The sequence below is a fragment of the Cynoglossus semilaevis genome, chromosome 2, assembly GCF_000523025.1.
Source record: "Cynoglossus semilaevis isolate Cse_v1.0 chromosome 2, Cse_v1.0, whole genome shotgun sequence".
Lineage (NCBI taxonomy): Eukaryota > Metazoa > Chordata > Actinopteri > Pleuronectiformes > Cynoglossidae > Cynoglossus > Cynoglossus semilaevis.
In genome coordinates, this window is record NC_024308.1 from 18,060,985 (window position 1) to 18,081,433 (window position 20,449).

Consider the following 20,449-nt stretch of genomic DNA (forward strand, 5'->3'; position numbering starts at 1 on the left):
GTGTGTGTATGTGTATCCAATCTTAAGTGACCACCCACACATAGAGGAGGTTGGAGGCATCTGGGCTGTACCTTTAGCCTTTGACGTTAACATCTAAGAGATCATTCTAATCTAATAAAAAAAATATATATATTTTTAATGTGTACATAAATATATGTGTGATTATTTAAATGTCACTTATTGATTTCATATCAATTCCAAAGAGAACTTATTGATTTCATATCAATTCCAAAGTGTAGAGAAAAAGCAACATTCAATGAGATTTATTTACTTCTTCAGGGTTGTGGGAACTGGAGTCAGTCCAGTAGAGGTAAGGCAACAACAGACATAGACTATGGACATTATAGCGCATACACCCATAATACAACACATCCTGTAAGTATATAGGGGCTATATACTGACGGGCCAACTCTAGTACACATTTGATATGATCTTGTGGGGAAAATCTAATTACACTACGGGCCAGATTTGGCCCCCGGGCCTGAGTTTGACACGTGTGCTTTAGAGTTTCCAATAAATCTAGTCCTACACCTTTTTGGACTGTGTGAGGAAGCTGGAGAAAACCCTTGGTACACAGTAAGAACATGTTCCAAACATACACATGGACTATCAGGTACTTTTACTGACTTTGCAATAATATATAATTATATAACAACTCTAAACAAGTTAATAACTAGTTCTGCTATACATTTTACTTTATATTTGGTTGAAAAGAGACAATACTGCTGTACATTTGGACGTTGTACATATACAGACATTGATTTTGTTACTTAAACTAGAGAAAACCAATAACTTCTTTAGGTTGAGACACTGTTTTCATAAGAGTTTAAAGATTTTACCTGGGTGTCTTAAAAACGTAAAGAAAGAAATGCAGTGACACGGGTTCCTGGGGTCATCCAAGGTACAGGGTAATTTAGAATACGGTCTTTTTATGCTTTATTCTCTTAAAATGGAAACGTTTGTCGACTATTTATCTCAAGCAAGCGCGTTGTCAGGATTGCATGTTTTAATTCAGCTGTGGGTGTGGTGTGTTGAGGAAACACCAAACATTCCCTGGACAATAGTGCTCCTGAAAACCTCAGAGCTTTTGTGTCTCTATATGTACAAAGACCAATAAAGCTGATTGTGATGTCTATATATCCATAGAATGGTCTATCTATTGCACTTTGTGTCACACACAAAATTAAATAATAAAAAAAGCAAACAATGCGTACTTTTACAGAGAAAGTCGTAAGACGTCAACACGAGCAGCTGTTTAAAACAATATTAAAAAGGTACATACCTTTTTTAGAGTACATGAACGCAACACTCGCGACACTCGAACATCCGGGACACTGAGCGGTTTCACATGTCTGTTGGTTCAGCTGTCAACCAGACTGCTGCATGTGAAGGAAGCTTCCATTGATAATTTAAAAGACAGCGGTTTCTATCAGAATAAATGGTGAGTCACCGTCTGTTACACCAGTATGTTATTAATACTGTCTGTTACCCACAGTAGCAGTCACTTGCGAGTTATTTTAGGGGGTAGCCTTCTTTGCAGTGGTAGCTAGTTTGCTAATGCTAAATGACCAGTTGTCTCCTGCAGCACTGATGACATGTGTTTAAGTTTAGCTTTAACTTAGTCTCTATTTGGGGTTACTGGCTTTATTATGCCGCTTTTGTACGTTTCACAAGTTCTTCTGCTGTTATTGGGGAGTGAATAAACGGATAATAAAGTGTAAACTGCGTCTGTGAGAAACTTTCTCGTGTCTTGATTGCTGAATCAACACATAGTGTTGTGACAGACTGTCACAGTTGTAGAGAAGCCACTGCTCGCTGACAGAAACAGATGATGGCCAGGTTGACAAAACACACCCTAAAATAGTTGTAACTTCCACGAAGGCAGCACAGAGAGCACGTCCCTTGTACCAGCATTGAAGCAAGTTTGCACTGAAGTTGTGTGTATCATTGAATGACCTTGTAACACGAGACACTGTGTAAAACCACGAATATAATTTGGTCCTTTATTTTGTCGATCTCACATGGGTGACATTTAGTTGAATATACGACGATTAGTTGTGACTAGATAACAACAATAATAATATATATTCAAATTTCTAGATATCTGAATGTTTTTTAACAATGTATTTTTCTTGTGTTTTTGCTCTGACAGGCGCTGATAGGGATTCAGCTGGTGGTCAGCTTGCTGGCTGCTAGCATCATGCAGAAGATGGCTCCACATTTCTCATTTGCACGCTGGCTCCTCTGCAATGGCAGGTAAAGTCATTTAAAGAATTCTGGCTGTAAAGGCAAAATATGCACAATTATATGTTAACACTGTTAACTCCATCTCGCTTCTGTTTCTCAGTTTGTTCCGGTTCAAACACCCATCAGAAGGGGAGCTGTGTGCACTGGCAGGGAAGCAGATGCCCAAACCAAACAGGAGAGACAGGTGAGAAACTCCTGCTAGTTAGCCACGAGCTAAATGTTTTCTTTCTCATGTTTGATCGCTTTAAATACTCACAAAAGTCTTCACTGTAACCTGGTTGTAGGAGACAGAACGGGGAGAACAAACCTCTTACTGTTCCTAAAGATATCGATCTCCAACTGCAAACAGCTCCTGTCAATGTCATTGATGCTCTTGGTAAAGAAACAACACTTTTTTCCACCACTAACACAGGGAAGTTGAACACGTACAAACTAATAATTTTGTGTTATTTTCTGTATCAGTGCTGCGTTTCTTCCTGGAGTACCAGTGGCTGGTTGACTTTGCGGTCTATGCATCTGGTGTCTTCCTTTTCACTGAGTGTTACTACGCTGCGGTAGACGCCTCCAAAGAAGTCAACATTGGGGCCATTTGGTGTGTTTTGACCGTGCTCTTTAGTCTGTATCCTTCAACATAAAACCCATTTTCTGTTGTTAGTAGTAGTAGTAGTAGTCTACCTCAGAGAAAATATTGAATATCCAGTCAATAATTCTCCTTTTAGTTGTTTGGACTTAATAGTTAGCACTCAGAAAGACCCTTCACACCCTGATGAGCCACTATTTCCGCTCCGAAGAAGGCGGTGAGCGGTCGGTGTGCCTCGCCTTTGGCTTTTTGTCTCTGCTCGTTGCCATGCTGGTGCTGGTGGTGAGAGAAGACTACCTAGAGTTTGGCCTGGAGCCTGGCTTTTCCAGCCTTTTTGATAATTTGGAGATCTTCGCAAGACAACAGGGTTACGCCGACTGGTCGTAAGTATTTCTCCGCAGCACAACGACGAAATCCACATGACCTCTGCTGGATCTTTCCCTGTTCAATCCTGCTTGTTTTGATTCCAGAATCCCAGTCACTAAGCTGACGGTTAAGCTCGGTCTTGCTGCAGTCTGCGCATACATCGGCGCTCTATTGGTCTTCCCTGGACTGCGACTGGCTCAGACTCATTTGGACGCCGTAGAGATGAACTCAGATCGACCACTGGTTCAGTAAGAACAGATCTATTCACTGGTCACTGCAGGATCAATGTCCTACATGTCCGATACTAATGTTTCTTTTCTATAACTCAGGATTTTGCTGCACATGAGTTTCCTGTCTCCAGTCTTTATGGTGCTTCTTTGGGTGAAACCTATTGCAAGAGACTTCCTGGCCAATGCACCAATGGGGAAGACCTCTATCACAATGTGTGTTTTCCAAACTTCTACTTTTTTATGATTTGTTTTTTATGAACCGCAGCTGATGTCATCATCTCTTGCAGAGTTCCCAGTGCAGTGTTCGACAGCATGCGGCTGTGGATCATTGTGGTGCTCTGCTTACTGCGTTTAGCACTGACCCGTTACCACCTGCAGGCCTACCTTAACCTGGCTCCGAAGTGGGTGGAGCAGATGAAGAAGGAAGCTGGACGAATCGCCGCCATCGACATTCAGAGGAAGGTGAGAGGCAGCGGTGGTCCCTCCTGTGGTGTACGCACGGTGGAGAGTGGACATTTAATTCAACTTTTATAAAGCATTCTTTAAAAACTCAGCTTTGCTATAGATGATGATGATGGCTTCATGTGTCATATGATCTGTCCTTCCAGGTCACACGTATATTTTGCTATTTGACGGTAGTCACTCTCCAGTATCTGGTACCGATTATGCTCATCCTCTTCTCCACACTGTCACTCAAGGCACTGGGTAAGAAAACCATTTTGAGGTTGTGTTTTTAATTTGAGCTGTGTTTACAACCATCATATCCACTCCCATGTTGTGAATCCTGCAGGTGACTTCTCTTGGGGACTGGGTGCAGTAGAAACCCCAGGGGTCACTCCGGCTCTGGTGCTGCCCACTCCTGCACCTGTGCTGCCTGGCATAGTTGATGAAGACGAGGACGGGGTTGAGGACATGGAGGAAGACATCCAGGCCACAGTAGCTCACCTGACGGCCACATTAGCAGCCCTACGTGCCGTATTCACTCCTCTGTTCTTCAAAGGCTTCTTCACTTTCCTCACCTGGTGGGTGGCTGCCTGTCAGGTCATCAGCTCCCTGTTAGGCATGTATTTCCATCAGTATCTTATGCAGAACTAACTGAGGGGAGCAGAGAACCGTGCTGCTCACACACGCGTACCTGCAGTACAGCTGGAGCTCCTGGTTCCAGAGGGTTCACGCTGCAGGGAATTGCAGGACAATTCCAGACAGATTGTATCACGTTTCTGGTTGTAGCAAAATCAACCACGGTTATTTGGACAGAGTGAAGGTGGACACTGTTGGTTTGGACACTGGCTCCCTTCATCACCTCGTCTTTTTTATGAGCAGGATACAGGTATCAAACAAAGACTGACTGATCAAGTTTATAATATCCTGTTGCAGTATGACCTTTGGTTCCCAGCTCTTGTAATATCAGGATTGTAGAGGACTTGATTTAAAACTGTAAAATGCCTTAAAGCTGACCGGTCAACTTAGCTCATCTGTAGTTGCACTGCACAGAATTAGGGTTACTTGGATTTTGCATGCTACATGCTATTGAGTATTGAATTGAGCCATGCCTAATTTATACACATTAAAAAATGCCACAAAACCGTCCACGATGGCTGAGAAATATTTGATGTTGAGAATGAGCATCAGTTTTTAACGTTCACTTTGAAGGGTTTTTTGGTTTGTTTAAGGTGGAAACATCTCCTTCCTCCTGACGTACAGTACTCAGTACGTTTAACTCAGGTGATGATCATATTCACTGCAGTTCAGCCATAACGATGACTCCCATTAAAGACTGTCTGTTTAATGAGTACCAACTCATCCTCATTGTAACAACACAACCGTGCCAACTTCGCAGTGCTGCGTAACTCTACCGTCTGGAGTATTAGTAATCCTCACTGTGTTTTGTTGAGGGTCTTTTGTAAATTCCTCTGTTGGAACTGATTGACATCTGAACATTATTTCTCTTTATTTTTTCAAGTGATTAATATTAACATATGTCGTGAAAAACAGTTTTCAGTAGATTTCAAACACACTAAGACACATGTCCAGACTGTGTGAAGCTATATATTTGTAAACACTTAACTAGTTTCCTATAGTGCCTCTGTCCTCCCTGTTAAAGATGAGAGAGTTTCACACTTGTCTCTCACCACATTTCTAATCTGCTGAAGAAACATGTAGATTGTTGCCATCATCGTCTACTTCTACCCATCTGTCCATTTTACTTGAAATAACTTTCAACTCTGTGCGTTTTCCCCGTTATTTATATGCACTGCTGAATTTTGAGGCATGTTTTTAGTTTTACTGTTACTTTTTGTAAATCTTTGACTCCGGCGTCACGGCCCTGTGAGGTTCATTATAATGTGATTTTTGTTTTAGTTTTTTTTTGAATGCATGGTGTGAAGACTTGCAGTGAACCAACTCGGTTTTTATCTGGTTTAATAAAAACAAAAAACACAAACATGATTATTTTTCTATGACTGCGCCTTGGAACCCAGCAGATCTCTGTGTGAGTGTTGGTGACCATGTGTTTACACGACCCAGACGTGCTCTATAGACTGAGTCTGGCCTTTTCCCCTGGGAGCAGACCAGACATGACCCCAGAGAGAGGCTCTTCTCGTTTAGGGAGGAGGGATGACAAAGGACCGCAGTCTGACTTTGGTGTGGGTAAAAAGAAAAAAAAATAGTATAGGAGGGAAAAAAACAGCAAGATTGTTGGTGTGCTAGCCTGCTATGCTAACAAGGGAATGTGTGTGTCTACAAAGAGGTGAATATGATGAAACAAATCCACACCAAAGATACCTTTTCTGGATGGAGGTTATACATCAAAGAAGAAAAGAGTATATAGCAGTGATCAACTGGTGGACTGGGGGCCGAATCTGGCCCACGACTTTATACCAAAATTGTGAGAATGTGGTCCCCACTAATAAAACAACTGAAAACAACAACTAAGGCTTGAATAACTATCAACGATCACCTTCATTTATAACTATTCACATCCTAAAATGAGGCAAGTTCGGAGGCAAGGTCACAAAAATGTGATTTTTATTTCATTTTTTTGAGTGTCCGGCCCCCAGGGTGTCTGTCCAGACAAATTCTGGCCCTCCGACAAATATAACTGGCGACCCCCGTGTTACAGTAGGATCTCTTTTGAGAAGAAACATGAAAAAAAACGAAACATCTCATCGGAGTAAACATACAAATCATCTCTATTTAAAAACAATCACGCGAAGCACAAAATAAAACAGGTCCCTGTACTGCTAAAGAAGCGTTCACTAAGCAACATATCCCAAATCGGATGGTTTATTTTCATGCTCATATTTATCTTAATGACAGTGTTTAAATAAAGACAACACTGGCCAAATGTTTTCCATGACGATCCTCAGATAAAACTAATAAAATACATAATTTGTCCATAAAATGTAAGGCTCTCCGTTCTCATTAAAACATTTATATATTTACAGGAACACCTTTCGTGGACAGTCGTCATAAATAAAAGCACATTTTACCGAACAAAGTGTAAATATTAGAACTAATCAGGTTAGATTCAGTAATCTCTCTATATTATCACACACAAACACACACACACACACAAACCAAGCCACTCAGTAAAAAAGTCTTATAATCAGACCTGAATAGACCAGCTATATTTAATTACATACAGCCATGGCCAATAATATCAGCGCTCTTGCATTTTTGCCAGATGACACACCACGTCTCCTACGGCAGTGATGCGTCCACATTTTTAATTCTTCTTCTAAAAAAAAAACCTGATACAATTCCACTTGGAACTCAAAACAACTGCACTGGACAAAATAACTGGAATATTTAACTTTAAATTTGGTAGCACAACCTTGAAGAAAATAATAAATTCATACAACTGAGTTTCTCAGACCTCTCTATTTTCTTTGAAGGTCTGTAAACAACTCAACAAAATGTTTTTTTTCCTCCAACAAAAAGCTCTACTTGTCTCTAATCTATCCAAGTTTTCTGGAACAAAAAACATCAATTTCGTTGTTCCGTCCAAACACAGGGAGTAAAACTACATTTGAACTAACATATCAAGTTGGATGGCATTATTTCTGTTCTTGCAGGAGCATCTGACGCACGAAATGCTATTATTTCTTACAATTTTTGTCCAGTACGGATAACATCTGCAAATTGCAAACGTTTCCTGGAAAAATGAAATCTTCTGCAGTTTCTGACAGAATTGCAGGGTATTTCGATATTTTGGCCACGATTGTACTTCCTTGGATGCTGTAGTATTGCATAGGAACACTTTGGTCTCTGTTTAAAGCTGATTGTCAATAAAATGATGTCATTATTATATTGTTTGTGGAGAGAAAAATATTAGGACGGAAATGAATCATCTCTCTGTATATATTTATATATATAGGGTTTACATTCAAAAATAAGGAACATTTAAAGTCAATACGGACACGCCCTTTTTTAAAAGTACGTGTGAGATTAGGCAACATTTAGCAATGTGGCCCAAGTACACGTTAGGGTTTTCAGTTGTCATTTAAACACAAAACAAATGTGTACCGTGAGCCGCTGTGAAGCATTGTGGTTAAAGAACGTTCTGGCGTTTCTACCACCAGGCGAAAAAGCCAGCAAAAAAAAAACAAAACACATTTTTGACCTATTTCCAGTTGAACTGAAATGTTAGATGGTTTCATCTAAATGGTACTACACAGATGCAGAGGCGACAGTGTACTGCAAAATATACATCCCAGTACTTTTAGGGAGGAAAATCTCTGTTTGTTTAAGACCGTTTTTTTGTTTTTTTTAAACAAACTCTCCGTTCAGCATGAGTTTGCTATTAGACTGGCAATTCAATGAATCCAAAACACTTTGCTTCAAGGCAATTTTTTAGACGACAACAATAACACCAAAAAGCCTTACTTTGATACATGTCTAGGCACATTTAACCATTAAAAATAAGGCAAAGGTGTCAGCGATGACTGGGCTGATGTGTGAAACAGATGAGGAATTTTAAGCGTTTATAGACAGATAGATGTGTTTTTTGGGAATCTTTACAAAAAAAAAAAAAAGGTGGATAATTTTATGGCAATTCTTTTAAATTTTTGTCTGAGCGTTATCAACCTCATAGGTTGAACTAAAAGTCAATGACAGGCCCATTTTTGTTAGAACGTTGGTCCCACAGCTCAGCTGTAGCTGGCTAAGTCCCAGACCTTACACTCACCTTAAATTTTTAACCACATCATCTCCCCAAACAAACAAACAAACAAACAAAAATCCAAAGAAAGAAAATGTCTATATTTCACACCATGACACTCAGACGACCCTTGGTGTTTTTTCCAATTCTATGTGATAAGACCAGAACGAGGCTTCCTTCCTGTCTGGGACCATGGGCTTTTATTTCCAGGTATAGATAAATGCACTGCTTATGGTGGAACATGGGTGACGGTGAGGGAGGTGAGAGGCGGGTGAGAGAGACGGTGGCCATCCTGCAGCAGCCAGCTATCTGTGCCAGCTGTCAATCATCTCTGATGGCCTCACTGGCTGTCCAGCCTCCTTCTCCTCCGGTGGGTAACGGCCTTTGGGAAATTCTTTTGTTCCGTTGGACGGCTGTCTTTCCGGTGGTGTACGACAAGCCGAATCCAGGTCGCTGATTGGAGAAGGCTGTCGCAGGTGGTGCAAAGGCGGAGTGGTGGGTGAGGACATGTGCTCGGGAGAGCTGCGCTCTGATTTGATGTTGAGGTTGAGGGAGGACAGATTAGGAGCGGCGGAGGAGCAACACTGTGAAGAGAAAGAGCACCCCCCACTGGACATCCTGGGGATCACAAGAGGACAGAAATTAAAAGATCGGAGTTTGACGTCATCAAATAGACATAACCACTGCATTAAACTGTGTAAGACATTAGCAGAGCATAAAAATGTTTCCTTAAATCGTTAACAAAGGCATGTATCTCTTATTGTAAACATACAAATTAAGCTTATAAACGACATTATATACAAACTTTTTGGTGTGTCATACATCAGTTTACTCAATTACATTTTTTAAACTTATATGATATCAAGTATTGTCTGATTCATTAAAATATGTTCAATTTAAAATAATGTAGTGTTTGTAAAAATTCAGGATTTTTATAACTGCAACAAATCACACTTAAGCATTCATCTTGACTGTATTGTTTCTTGTTTGTGGTAATAAATGACATCACATTAGCATACAGTATTACATGTTACTGATCATACCATTTGTGGCCTCTCATCAAACAGAAATATTAGACTGTAAACACAGTACAAATGAGCGTACGACCATAGATATATTTTCAAAACCCTCACAGTAAAGTGACTCTCGGTGACACAGCTGACATCTGTATTCTTACCCTGCATTATTATGAGGCTCCTGGGGGAGCTGCGTTGTCTGCCAGGGGTTCACTGCTCCTCTCTGTAGACTGACAGACTGATAGAAACCAGACTGATTGTACTCTGAAACAAAGAACCGGCAGATTGTTTGATTTGTCTGCTGCTTCAGTGACACTTGAAACAAGAGGACCCCAAAAAGGAAAAAATAATGTAAAAAATGTTTTTCTTTTAGGCTGAGTTTTTTTTTGTGTGTCACCAACTATATTTGTTGGAGGGATATAATTTTTCTAGACAGATGCCTTGGGGGCTGGTTACTCAAATGAAATGAAATAAAATTTACATTTTTGTCAAATGGAATGTAACCACTGATGGTTATTTAAGCTTCAGTTGTTGTTGTTTTTTTAGTTGCTTTAATAGTGGGTCAATGGGCCAGATTCGGCCTGCAGGCCACCAGTTGATAATCACAGACCAGGACACCTATTAGGCTAAATCAATCTGCTCCAACTAAACAGACCTGAAAGTGACATCAAAACCCTTTGTTTTCCTTAAAAAATAATTTAAAAAATAATCTAGCTCCATTTTCCCTGAGAGACAAACCTGGAGAGATGGGGGAGGGAAGGCTGTAGCCTCCCATGTTGTGTCCCAGCAGTCCTGCCTTACCCATGGTCACCATGGAGCCGCTGTTGTGCAGACCCTGGTACAACAGTCCCCTCTGATGGTCAGACACAGAAATGCTCCAAATGAGAACCTTGAGTACAGCGGTAATCGTAGCTAAAGTTGAAGTGAATTTGTGAATATTTGAAAATGAATACATTAACACTTGTGTTGGCAAAGCAGCCTTGGGTGTCGAGTGTTGATTTGACAGCGTGTGCTGCCTGTTGTTGACACCTCTTCAATCTGAGAGGGCAGCAGCAGCTACTTACAGCTGAGCTGTGGTTGTGGTTCACACGTACGGCCTGATTAGCAGCATTTCCCCGCAGGACCTCGCTGCCCAGGTTCAGAGGAGGAGGACTCTTCACGTCCAGAGTGCGGCTGCTGTGGGACAACACAGAGTAACCGATACCTGCACAGTGAAACAGGGCGACAGGAAGTGAAACGAGATGTGAGCTTGTTGGGTTCAGCTCCCTGTGCGTCTGTTGAAGAACATGACATTAGGGCAAATTTGATTCATTTTCATATACATAAAAAAATAAAAAATAAAAAAAACTATGGAATAAGAAACTGACTAAATCTTTACTTTGGTAGTTTATTTGATCGTAAAAACTTTTGAGTTTTGTTCCAACAGTACGACGTGAATCTATTTTCAGCGTAAATCAGAACTCACATACCGTATTTTCCAGACTATTAACTGCTACTTTTTTCCCGCGCTTTGAACCATGCGGCTTATACAAAGATTTAAAATGAGACAGACAGGGGTAGACGGTGCAAAGAAGAACGCGCTAGTTTTTGGGTACCTGGATATCGGCGGCTTATAATAGATGTAAATTTATAGTTTGTTTTTTTTTAAACTTAGTGGGTGTGGCTTATATTCAGGTGAGCTCTATAGTCCGGAAAATACGGTATATATATATATATATATATAAAACATAATTTAGCATCAACAGAAATTGCTTTACACCTGATTTTCCTCAGTGTGGGATAAATCAAGTCTTATTCAATTTCTTATGCCTTACAGTAGTTTCTCGAAATATGTTTTATACCTGAACCTAGAATAAGAATATACATTAGTAACTTTTTTTGTGGTTTATCTTCTGAAACAGCATGGTTTCACTGATGTAGACGATCACGGTGACAGAGACGGTCTGTTTCTTGTTGTTAAATGTTGTGGAAAAAAGATGAATAAGTCACAGTACGTGCACCAACTCAGAGACCGTAGAGGAGGCAGACTGAGGGACAGCTGCGATAAACTCTGTACAGAAACCACATATCTGGTTACAATGGAAGGCTAGTTTCACAAACCACTCCAAATGCATGTACAGTAGCACACAAACACGACGTGTACACACACTTCCTGTGAGTTCACAGCCAGCTGCACTCACAGTTCATGTGAATTTACCAAGAATTAAGTGAGAAGGATGGAGAAGTGTGAATGGGTTTTTTCACGCGATTGTGTCTATTTTAAGATTTTCTTTTTTTCCACAAAATTTAAACCATAAAAGTGAATAAAATCTAAGTAAAAAAAAAATCAACCTCTTTTATTAAACATGTTGCCAACTCAAGGCACATGGGCCAAATGTGGCCCGCCATGTCCTTTCTTGTGGGCCACCAGAGCTTTTCATATATATGGTTGTCTTAAAATAAATGTTCACCTCAAAGAGTCTGGATTAGTGAAACGCAGTGGTCAAATTCAGGGCGTGTAACTCTACAATTCTTCTTTTAATCAAGTGCAATGTGAAAAATGTGAACCCTGTTTGCCTCCTAAAAAAAGACTGCGTTTTAAAAGTCATCCCCTTGCATGATTGAGTATGACGGTCCTGATTTAAACAATCATAATCAACAGGGGGCGCTTGACTTAAGCCAGCGTTCCATTCCTACAGTGCGATGTAGGTCAGAATACACTCACATAATGTATATAAGTACATATGTCACTCACTAACGCAGGGGCTACATCATAATGTAGGACATAAAAACATCAGAAGAGTCTGACTTACACCTGGGAGTCATAATGATGGGCAAAAAGTTCCCAAAAAAACAAAACAAACGTGAACGTAGCATAATCCAACGCATGGCGTACAACCAGTGCAAGTAAACAAAGTTGTCATCTGCGTATAGCACAGCTAGTTCCCGTGCAAACGAGTTGGTGAATTTTAACGCCGTACGTCAGAGTGATGGAACAAGACTTTCTTTGTAACTTTATGAAACGGCGTAGGTCGAGGATGACGTGAACCGAGGACGTCCTGTGTATATATATCTATCTATAGATTCCTTACCTGACTGTGGAGACATAAACCCAGTTTGGCTGTGTGACGCTGCAGGACTGGCAGAACCAGGTCTGGAGCTGATGGGTTTGAAGGCCTGGGGTCTGTGTGAAGCCCCGTCTGATCCAGAGTTACTGTTGAAGCTGTTTTCACAGCCAGCAGACAACAGAAACTGGGCCTCAGGGGTGAGCAGTGACGGAGCCTGAAGTTATAAAAAAACAAATATGTTCAGTACAGTGACGAATGAGTACAAACCAAACATTTAACGCATTTTTCTTTCACAGATTTCTTGCACATGTGGTGATGTGGTCAGTGTGGATGAATGTAAAGGTACTGACGTAGAAGCGCTGGCGGGCCACAGTCAGATCCACGCCCTCTCGTCGAGGGTATTTTTCGGAGGCCTCCTCACTGTCATGCTCTGTGCCATCAAGACCCAGACCTTTTCTTCTCAGCGTCTGTTGCAGAATGGACGAAGAGCTTTAAATAAATGACACTAATGCTAAATGACATAAGCTATTTACAATTAGCTCCAACAACTTATGAAATCAAACGGCTTTGTGTTTTTTTTTTTACACAAAGCCATTTGCTACATTTAAAAAAAATCAAATATTAAAATATTCTAAAATATTCAATTGTGGCTCACAGATGTGCGTCTTTGCAACCATCGTCCTCATTCGTGATTCTTAAATTAAAACCTTTAATTTGTTTTGTAACCAGTGGTTCCCAAGTTCATTTATTTCAGTCTTCAAATTATTATTTTTTAATTAAAAGAAGAATGAAATAAAATGAATTCATTTTTATCTTCCCTGCTCTTCAACCAGTGTTTTGGGGCTTTTGGGTTGTTTTTTTTTTCAATTTTGGGTACTTTAAGCAAAAAGGATTCTGAGTGTTTCAGATGAAAAAAAAATCATCTGACTTAGAAATGACATTCATAATTAGAAAGCTAAATTATATAAAAACTAATAAAATTAGGAATATGAACCAGATAGTAATACATACAAATATCACAAAAATAATAACAGTAGTTTTATTAAGTAAAATACAAAAACAAATACAATTATGTCTTTATACTGTGTATTGCATAATATTTGTTGTCTTCTTAAGAGTATTAATAAATGTTTTTTGTTTGTTTTTTCAATCTGAGTGCATTTCACTGACAGTACCTCCAGTATGTCTGAATTGGTGCGACTCTCGTGCGGCTCGCTGTATTCCGTGTACTTGAGCAGCACTTTGTCCATGTCTGTGCTGGCGTACTGGAACAGACGGTTGGTGCTGTTGAAGATGATGAGGGCGATCTCACAGTCACACAGTACGCTCAGCTCGTACGCCTTCTTCATCAGACCAAACTTCCGCTTGGTGAAAGTTACCTTGGCCACAACAAGCAGACGTCAGCTTCAGACCACAGTTAGTGTCTCGAACATAGGCGCAGTACACGGGAAGATTAATATGGTCATTAATGATCAACGGTCGACACTTGTTGTGTTCGCCCTGAAGAATGACTGAAGAGTGTGTTTTAATAGTGTAATGAACAATCTATCTATCTATCTATAACATGATGAACAACAATCATCAGCAGAAACATTGTCATGAAGATCACATTTAAGGGACAATTTTATTATTAACAATTTTATTGCGTTTCCTTATATTTGTCAGATGTTGGACTCTTCAACAGGATTGTTTTTTTTTTGTTTGACTGAGTTCCATTTAAAAACAAAAATTCAATTTAAAGTTTATCATGTTTTCCGTCATTGTGACCTTTGTGATGGACTGCCGGTCATTTCTCATACTTAACCTGGTCACCCCAATGCCAGTAAAAACCAAACAAAAAAAGAAGCCTATTATCTTATACACTTGTCATTTTGCAACACTTCCCCTTGCAGTATTCCCACTGCAGATGCTGCCGTGCACATTGTGTGTTTACGTCCACAGAAGCGGAGCTGTCACAGTGTGTATCCCTGCACTCTCAGCTATGACTACAGTATCTATGTATAGAGACGGCTGCTCTATTTAATGTTGCATACTTCGCACAATTGTGCAACAGAATGCTGGGCTAAAAAAGAACATGTATTGTGTCACACTGATAACAACAGAAAAAAATAATACATTACCAATATGAATAATTTTACTTTAAAAAGTTAAAATTAGCAATATAATCATGCGATTAATAGTGAGATTCAAGTTTAATTAATGAAGAAAATGAGAAAAAGTGACGAAATAAAAAAAACAAGACACATACACTTTTGTAAATAGGGTTTTCCTACTGTAAACCTAAATAAATTTAAGGCGCTATTGTTGGTATTTCACCCTTTAATTCTTATTTTGTAGCCTGGCTTTTTGTGACCATCATTCGGTGGTTATAGTGATAGTAAATGCTTCAAACTGAACCACGTCGTCGCTTTTAATGTGCCCATCAGAAATAACCGAAATGCTGTGAAAGTGAAAGACCGTCAAAGATAAGAAGACAGTCCTACACAGTTCTGCATTTCTGCTCACCTGTCTATTCCTCTGGTCCAAAATGGGGGAGATCTGTATTTTCTTCCTTCCCATTTTTCTGCCCTCTGTTAATCAGACGCCTGTCACAGAAAAACAAAACATTATAGCGTATCAAAACTCACAGTGCCGGAAAATGTATTGCAAAATTTGTGATATCATATACAGCTGGCGTTAAACACGACCTGAACAGAATAGTGGAAGATGAATAGATAATCCATCTCTGAACATAGAAACCAGGAGTCCTCAAACACCAGCAATCACTTGAATAGATAGAAAAATGGAAGATATGATGTGTGTGTATATATATATATATATATATATATATATTACTTTAGTCTGCATGTTTTTTTCCCTTCAAAAACGACCATTTCTGTTCACTCCTCTTTTTAACACTCGTGGCAGTTTTTCCTTCATGCACCATTAATCCCTAAATCTAACTTTAACAAAAATGAGAGCATTAAAGAGCATTTTTGAAAGAGACAGAAAAAACTAATGACTCAGATACGCAGATAGCTCCAAAAACTGCTGCCAAAATACCCCCTCATCCCCCAAAAAAGACCTACATAATAAAAAACAATTTTTATTACATTAAATACGTAGTAATTAAACTACGCACGATTCGCAATTCTAGTTATTTCCAGTGGTATTTAGTCACGGATCAACGGTGAGTGGAGTTTTGGGACCCACTGACTTCAACCTACACTGTATCGTTTCGGCCTGTCATCAAGTATCAATCTACGTTCAATAATGCCTAAGAAAGTTACTGTGAGGAAAAAAAAAATCAATTTTATTTAAAAACCCTCCCAACTACCCCCACCCTTTCACCCCCCATAGTGGCAGGGTGTTTATTTCCACCCACATGAGGCAATGCTGTCTAAAGTTAGAGGCAGCAGTCCACACAGTCTGACCCCCTCCCCCCCCATAGTCTGGGTTAACCGTGGGCCATCAGTGCAGCGCACACTCGACTGCTCCATGCGGCCCCGAGAGACAGAGTTATAAATACATGTGGCTCCTTTTAAAGGTTCAGCTGGTAATAGCCGAGACCAAACAACAGAAGGAAAACGGTGTGTTTTTGAAAGATGTGTGACACTAAAAAAAACCACCCACTCCTCTCTCATGAACGCTAGGGTCAGAGAGGAAGAGAGAGAAAAAAAAAACCCCAAAGTTTGGAACAAACTGTTGTACAAATTTGCAACATGGAGCATGAGAATGTCCCTGAAAGAATAATGTATTTAATAATGTCTGCTGCAACATCACATCGCACCGATGATAAGCTGAATCCTGTCAAACAGCTACATTAGACGGTGCTTTGACAAATATGACTGGACCGTACTCTACTTGTCCAAACCCCACGGGGTTTTTACTGGTTTTTCCCCCTAATACAAAATGGACATCTCTATATTTAGTTCCCTGTCCTTCTAATGGTGTTCCCACGGGTCCTGGAAGTGCCCACTACCATGTACCCTTAACACACAGACATCTGGGGCATTTCTAAGGAAACCACCTCTTTGCCCTTACCATTACCTTATAAAGTCCTGTGATGCTGCACAGACCTGTAATGTATATAAAAAAAAAATCACAAAGTAAACGTGTCTGTGAAAATAATATTTAAAAAAAAATATTAAAAAAATTCTTACGTTGCAAAATCTGACTTCATTACTTTTCAGCTGAAAAACTGTCACCTCACGTCAATGACTGTGGACGGTGAGAAGAGGAGGAAGTGGGACAGAAGTGTTTTAAATGGGGCGGAAAGATCTGTATCATAGAAAGTTCCCTCTCTTCTCCTTAGAGATACAACAAAAGGACGAGCGCACCGACACGTGACTGTGGGGATAAATATAGCTACACCTCCAGTGTAGTTAGTGGAGAACCTGATGTGCTGAGTAGCTTTGTCAAGTGTCTAAACACTGTCAGGAAAGGAGAAAAAGAAGGAAAAAAAATGAAAAAACCTGGCAGTGCCGTCAGCACGTCAGCTAATTCTGGACATACTTCTGTACAACAGCTACCATCTGATGTCAGTGAAGTCACCAGAGCTTGTACGACTCACTGTGACCTTTCACGTCTTGACTCAACTCAACAGCACGTCAAGTGGAAGGAAATAAAAAAATGAAGACGTACTTCTTAACTTTATTAGTGTCATCAAATTGTCTGAGAGGGTGGGGGGTGATAATAAAAAGCAAACCGATCAATGTGTTTACTGTTTCAGTACTATTCACACACACATACACAAGCGCGCGCACACACACAAACACACACACTTTGCCTTTGAGTCCTGCAGTTTCTATGGGGAGAGTCTGCATCTCTGTCTGTCACCTTCCCAGAGGCCAGACAGTGGAAAACACCACAGGCACTTGTAGTCCTGCTCCCTGAAACACATCTTGGAGCGTCTTTCTAATTGAAGATAAATTAATTGAGATGAATTAATAGGATTAAAAGAGAAGATACATTAGTTTAGTTTTAGTTTTAATAATTGGTTATACTAGTCCAGTACAACAGCGCTGTGATATTTATATCAATCACAGTTCATTTGTTTGCATAGTAAACACTGTATCAGTGAATACCAACTCTAAAAAATAAATTAATCATGCAGGTCGTTAATATAAGTTAATGTAACATTATAGAAACGCACACATATATGTATGTTATAGATGTCGTCAGGCCAAGGTGGATTAGTTTTGGTTAACAGGTAAACAACTTGTTCCGCCATTTTGTTTGTCTAGTCCTAGTATCTAATTGGTATATTTTAAAAATGGAACATTCTACTAGACCTTTTATCGCTCGCCAAATCGTATCTTCATACATTTCCAAATAGGAGTTGGATGTGGACCAGGGAATATTTTTATGTCTGTGTTCGGAGCGTGTTGGAAAGTTATTTAAATACAAACCAATTCAATATTAACTGAAAAAGACTAAATGATTCTCGTGGTACTGACATTAATTTGAATCATTATTTTTCAACTGCTAGTTCTCTCAAAAGGTCCTGCAGGGAACAAAACAAAACTTAATCATTATTCACGCTCAAATACACATCTTTGCCTAATACAGCGTCCTAAATACGCTCAATCTTCATTATGCATCACCAGAGACTGTGCCAGAACCTATGACCAGGAATTGAACCAACGACCCTCTTAATGCGAGTCTACTGTTCTACCATCCACCTATTGTTTACTCTTCATGTCATTTTCTCCCCAATTTTAGATTCCATAAATACTTAAATGCTGTCTTTTGGTTCACGATAAATACAAAGGAAATCTCATAGATTTCAGTTACAATAAAACCTCAGTCTATGCTTCAGTCAAGCTGTAGCATCAGCAGCAGGGGGTTTGACTCGTCAACCCTTTCATTGCTTCTTTCAAACAACAGGGCCCAAAAGAAAATGTAAAAATGATAAGATGTATTTTTATTCAAAAAAAAAAAAAAATGGAGTCGTTTCAGCGTTAAAGACGCTCAGCATACGTACCCATGATGCTAAAAGGACTGTTCCCATTAAAGGCAGTCTCTTTGCAGAGTAACTGTGGACAAATATTGGTCTAATTTTACCAGGAGATAATTGAATTGGCCTGATATAATAGCACACGCAGGTCACACTGCAAATACTGAGCTGAACAACTTGATCTCTCCATGAAGAGAAAGAAGTCTGTGAAGTGCCAGGATGGCGGGAAAAAAATCTCAGAGGAAAAAATAAATCAACGTCTCTGTGAGACGTTTAAGGACATTTTCTTCATCTACTTATGTTTGAGTGCGCAAGCTAAAAAAAAGGAGCTAAAAACTTGCTGACGTCATTCAAAACAGCGCGTTCAAGAATAGCCCGTCTATCCACGAGTTGCCAAGCATCCCTGTCTAATATAACCTCATCTATACAGCGCTTAAAATGACACAGCAGCAGAGCAGTATTCACCGCCGAGTATATTATCAATAAAAACATGACGGGAAAACCGTTCATTTGCGGTGATGTAACACGTCAGGACACGAACAGAGAGTGGGAATCACAGCATCGTTCATCTCACCTGTTGATGGTTGTGCGACCTTTCCTTCACGGCTAACTTTCACCTTCTTAGTCGACACCACAGCAGCAGGCACAGTAAAGTTGCGAGTTAAAAACGAGAGAGAAAGCATCAAGGTGTTCAGTCAGCCGAGTGATGTTAGCCTCGTCCTCCGTGTCGGTGCTTCCTCAGCGTAGATTGTATTCACCTGATGATGCACTAGTTAGATACAGATCACAAAGTGCGCTGCTCTCCAACAGCTGGCAGCTGCAGCCCGCCTCTCCCTTCACCACAGCCCGCCCACTCAGCTCAGCCATTGGACACACTCCTCCGCCAGCTGCCGCTCAGCCTGTTCTCTCACTGTAGCTTGTAGATAGCATTGGCAGTGGCGCCCTTAGAACATTTGTGTCCACAGGGGTGGCCAGATGTGGTCAGATCTGAGGGGTGGGGTGGTGGGGGCATAGGGGGATCACACAAAAAGGGGCCTCGCCCTGATTACCCCGGTTCGGTTCCAGTCAGTGGTCATGTGCTGTATCACTTCCTCCTGCTCCTTCTGATACATTTTTGCCATCTACCTAGACTCTATGTCTTGGCCCCCGCTAATGTGTCAAACACATTGGTGGGGGTGTAATCAGCGATACACTTCCCCTTGAAGGGTTGGTTGTATCTGTAAGACTGTAGAGCTGTTACTAGGCCATAACGCATTAATACGTGTTTCAGCAATCAATTATTATTTAATTTATAAAAATTGTGACTTGCACCGTGTAATTTTTTGTCCATCAAGTTAAGAAACTCAGCAAAATGGACTTTATTATAAGGCAATTATAAACTGTTTTTTAAGCTCCCACGGGCCATAGAAAATGACCCAGTGGGCCACATTTGGCCTGCAAGCCTTTAGTTTGACACATATGGGTGAACTGATTTTTATGGAGCTATTTCCAATTCATAAACAAAGCCAGTGAATAAACAATGTCAGTGTTTAAAGTAACTATTAATTATTATAATGAAATGAATAAATTAAATTGGGACTTGATGGAAAGTCATTAGTAAAGTCGCAAATAAGGAAATCCGTAGATATTCCCTGAGGTCCAGTACAACTGACTCCATTGGCCTCAATTGATTAAAAGGAAAGTGACAGCTAACGTGTGAAATTTCTACTTTGTGGCCTCTATCCCACTGTAAACGTACAGTACTGTGTGTACAGTGTACAGTTTATCCGTACTTCAGCTTAAATCTGCTCTGTCAGTGATGCTATTTTAAACCAAAGTGAGTGGGGTTTTCTCCACTAGCGTGCTGGTTAAAAAAAAACTAGAT

General features: G+C 40.1%; 3 protein-coding genes across 5 annotated transcripts in view; 2 read left to right on the forward strand and 1 right to left on the reverse strand.

Moving 5' to 3' along the window:
- LOC103399996 (methyl-CpG-binding domain protein 3-like) overlaps positions 1–20,449 on the forward strand; it is an 844,757-nt gene that overhangs the window by 148,799 nt on the left and 675,509 nt on the right. The gene's annotated exons all lie outside the window — the stretch shown is intronic.
- On the forward strand, positions 1,288–6,806 carry tmem161a (transmembrane protein 161A). Its single transcript, XM_008307286.3, has 11 exons — positions 1,288–1,441; positions 2,153–2,256; positions 2,348–2,431; positions 2,532–2,623; positions 2,710–2,866; positions 2,995–3,210; positions 3,298–3,441; positions 3,523–3,636; positions 3,711–3,885; positions 4,032–4,128; positions 4,214–6,806. Exons 1-11 carry the CDS (start codon positions 1,439–1,441, stop codon positions 4,516–4,518), a joined length of 1,491 nt encoding a protein of 496 aa, XP_008305508.1. The 5' UTR covers positions 1,288–1,438; the 3' UTR covers positions 4,519–6,806.
- mef2b (myocyte enhancer factor 2b) lies at positions 6,421–19,701 on the reverse strand. Of its 3 annotated transcripts, none has more exons than XM_025052342.1 (9): positions 19,160–19,701; positions 15,153–15,232; positions 13,823–14,026; positions 12,998–13,114; positions 12,672–12,861; positions 10,554–10,804; positions 10,339–10,453; positions 9,762–9,864; positions 6,421–9,202 (listed from the first exon to the last, which is right to left on the reverse strand). In XM_025052342.1, exons 2-9 carry the CDS (start codon positions 15,204–15,206, stop codon positions 8,890–8,892), a joined length of 1,347 nt encoding a protein of 448 aa, XP_024908110.1. In that variant the 5' UTR covers positions 15,207–15,232; positions 19,160–19,701; the 3' UTR covers positions 6,421–8,889. The 3 variants fall into 3 exon arrangements, with proteins under 3 accessions (XP_024908110.1, XP_016896259.1, XP_008305507.1); XM_017040770.2 differs by having other exon boundaries at positions 10,695–10,804; positions 19,160–19,697; XM_008307285.3 differs by having other exon boundaries at positions 10,665–10,804; positions 19,160–19,694.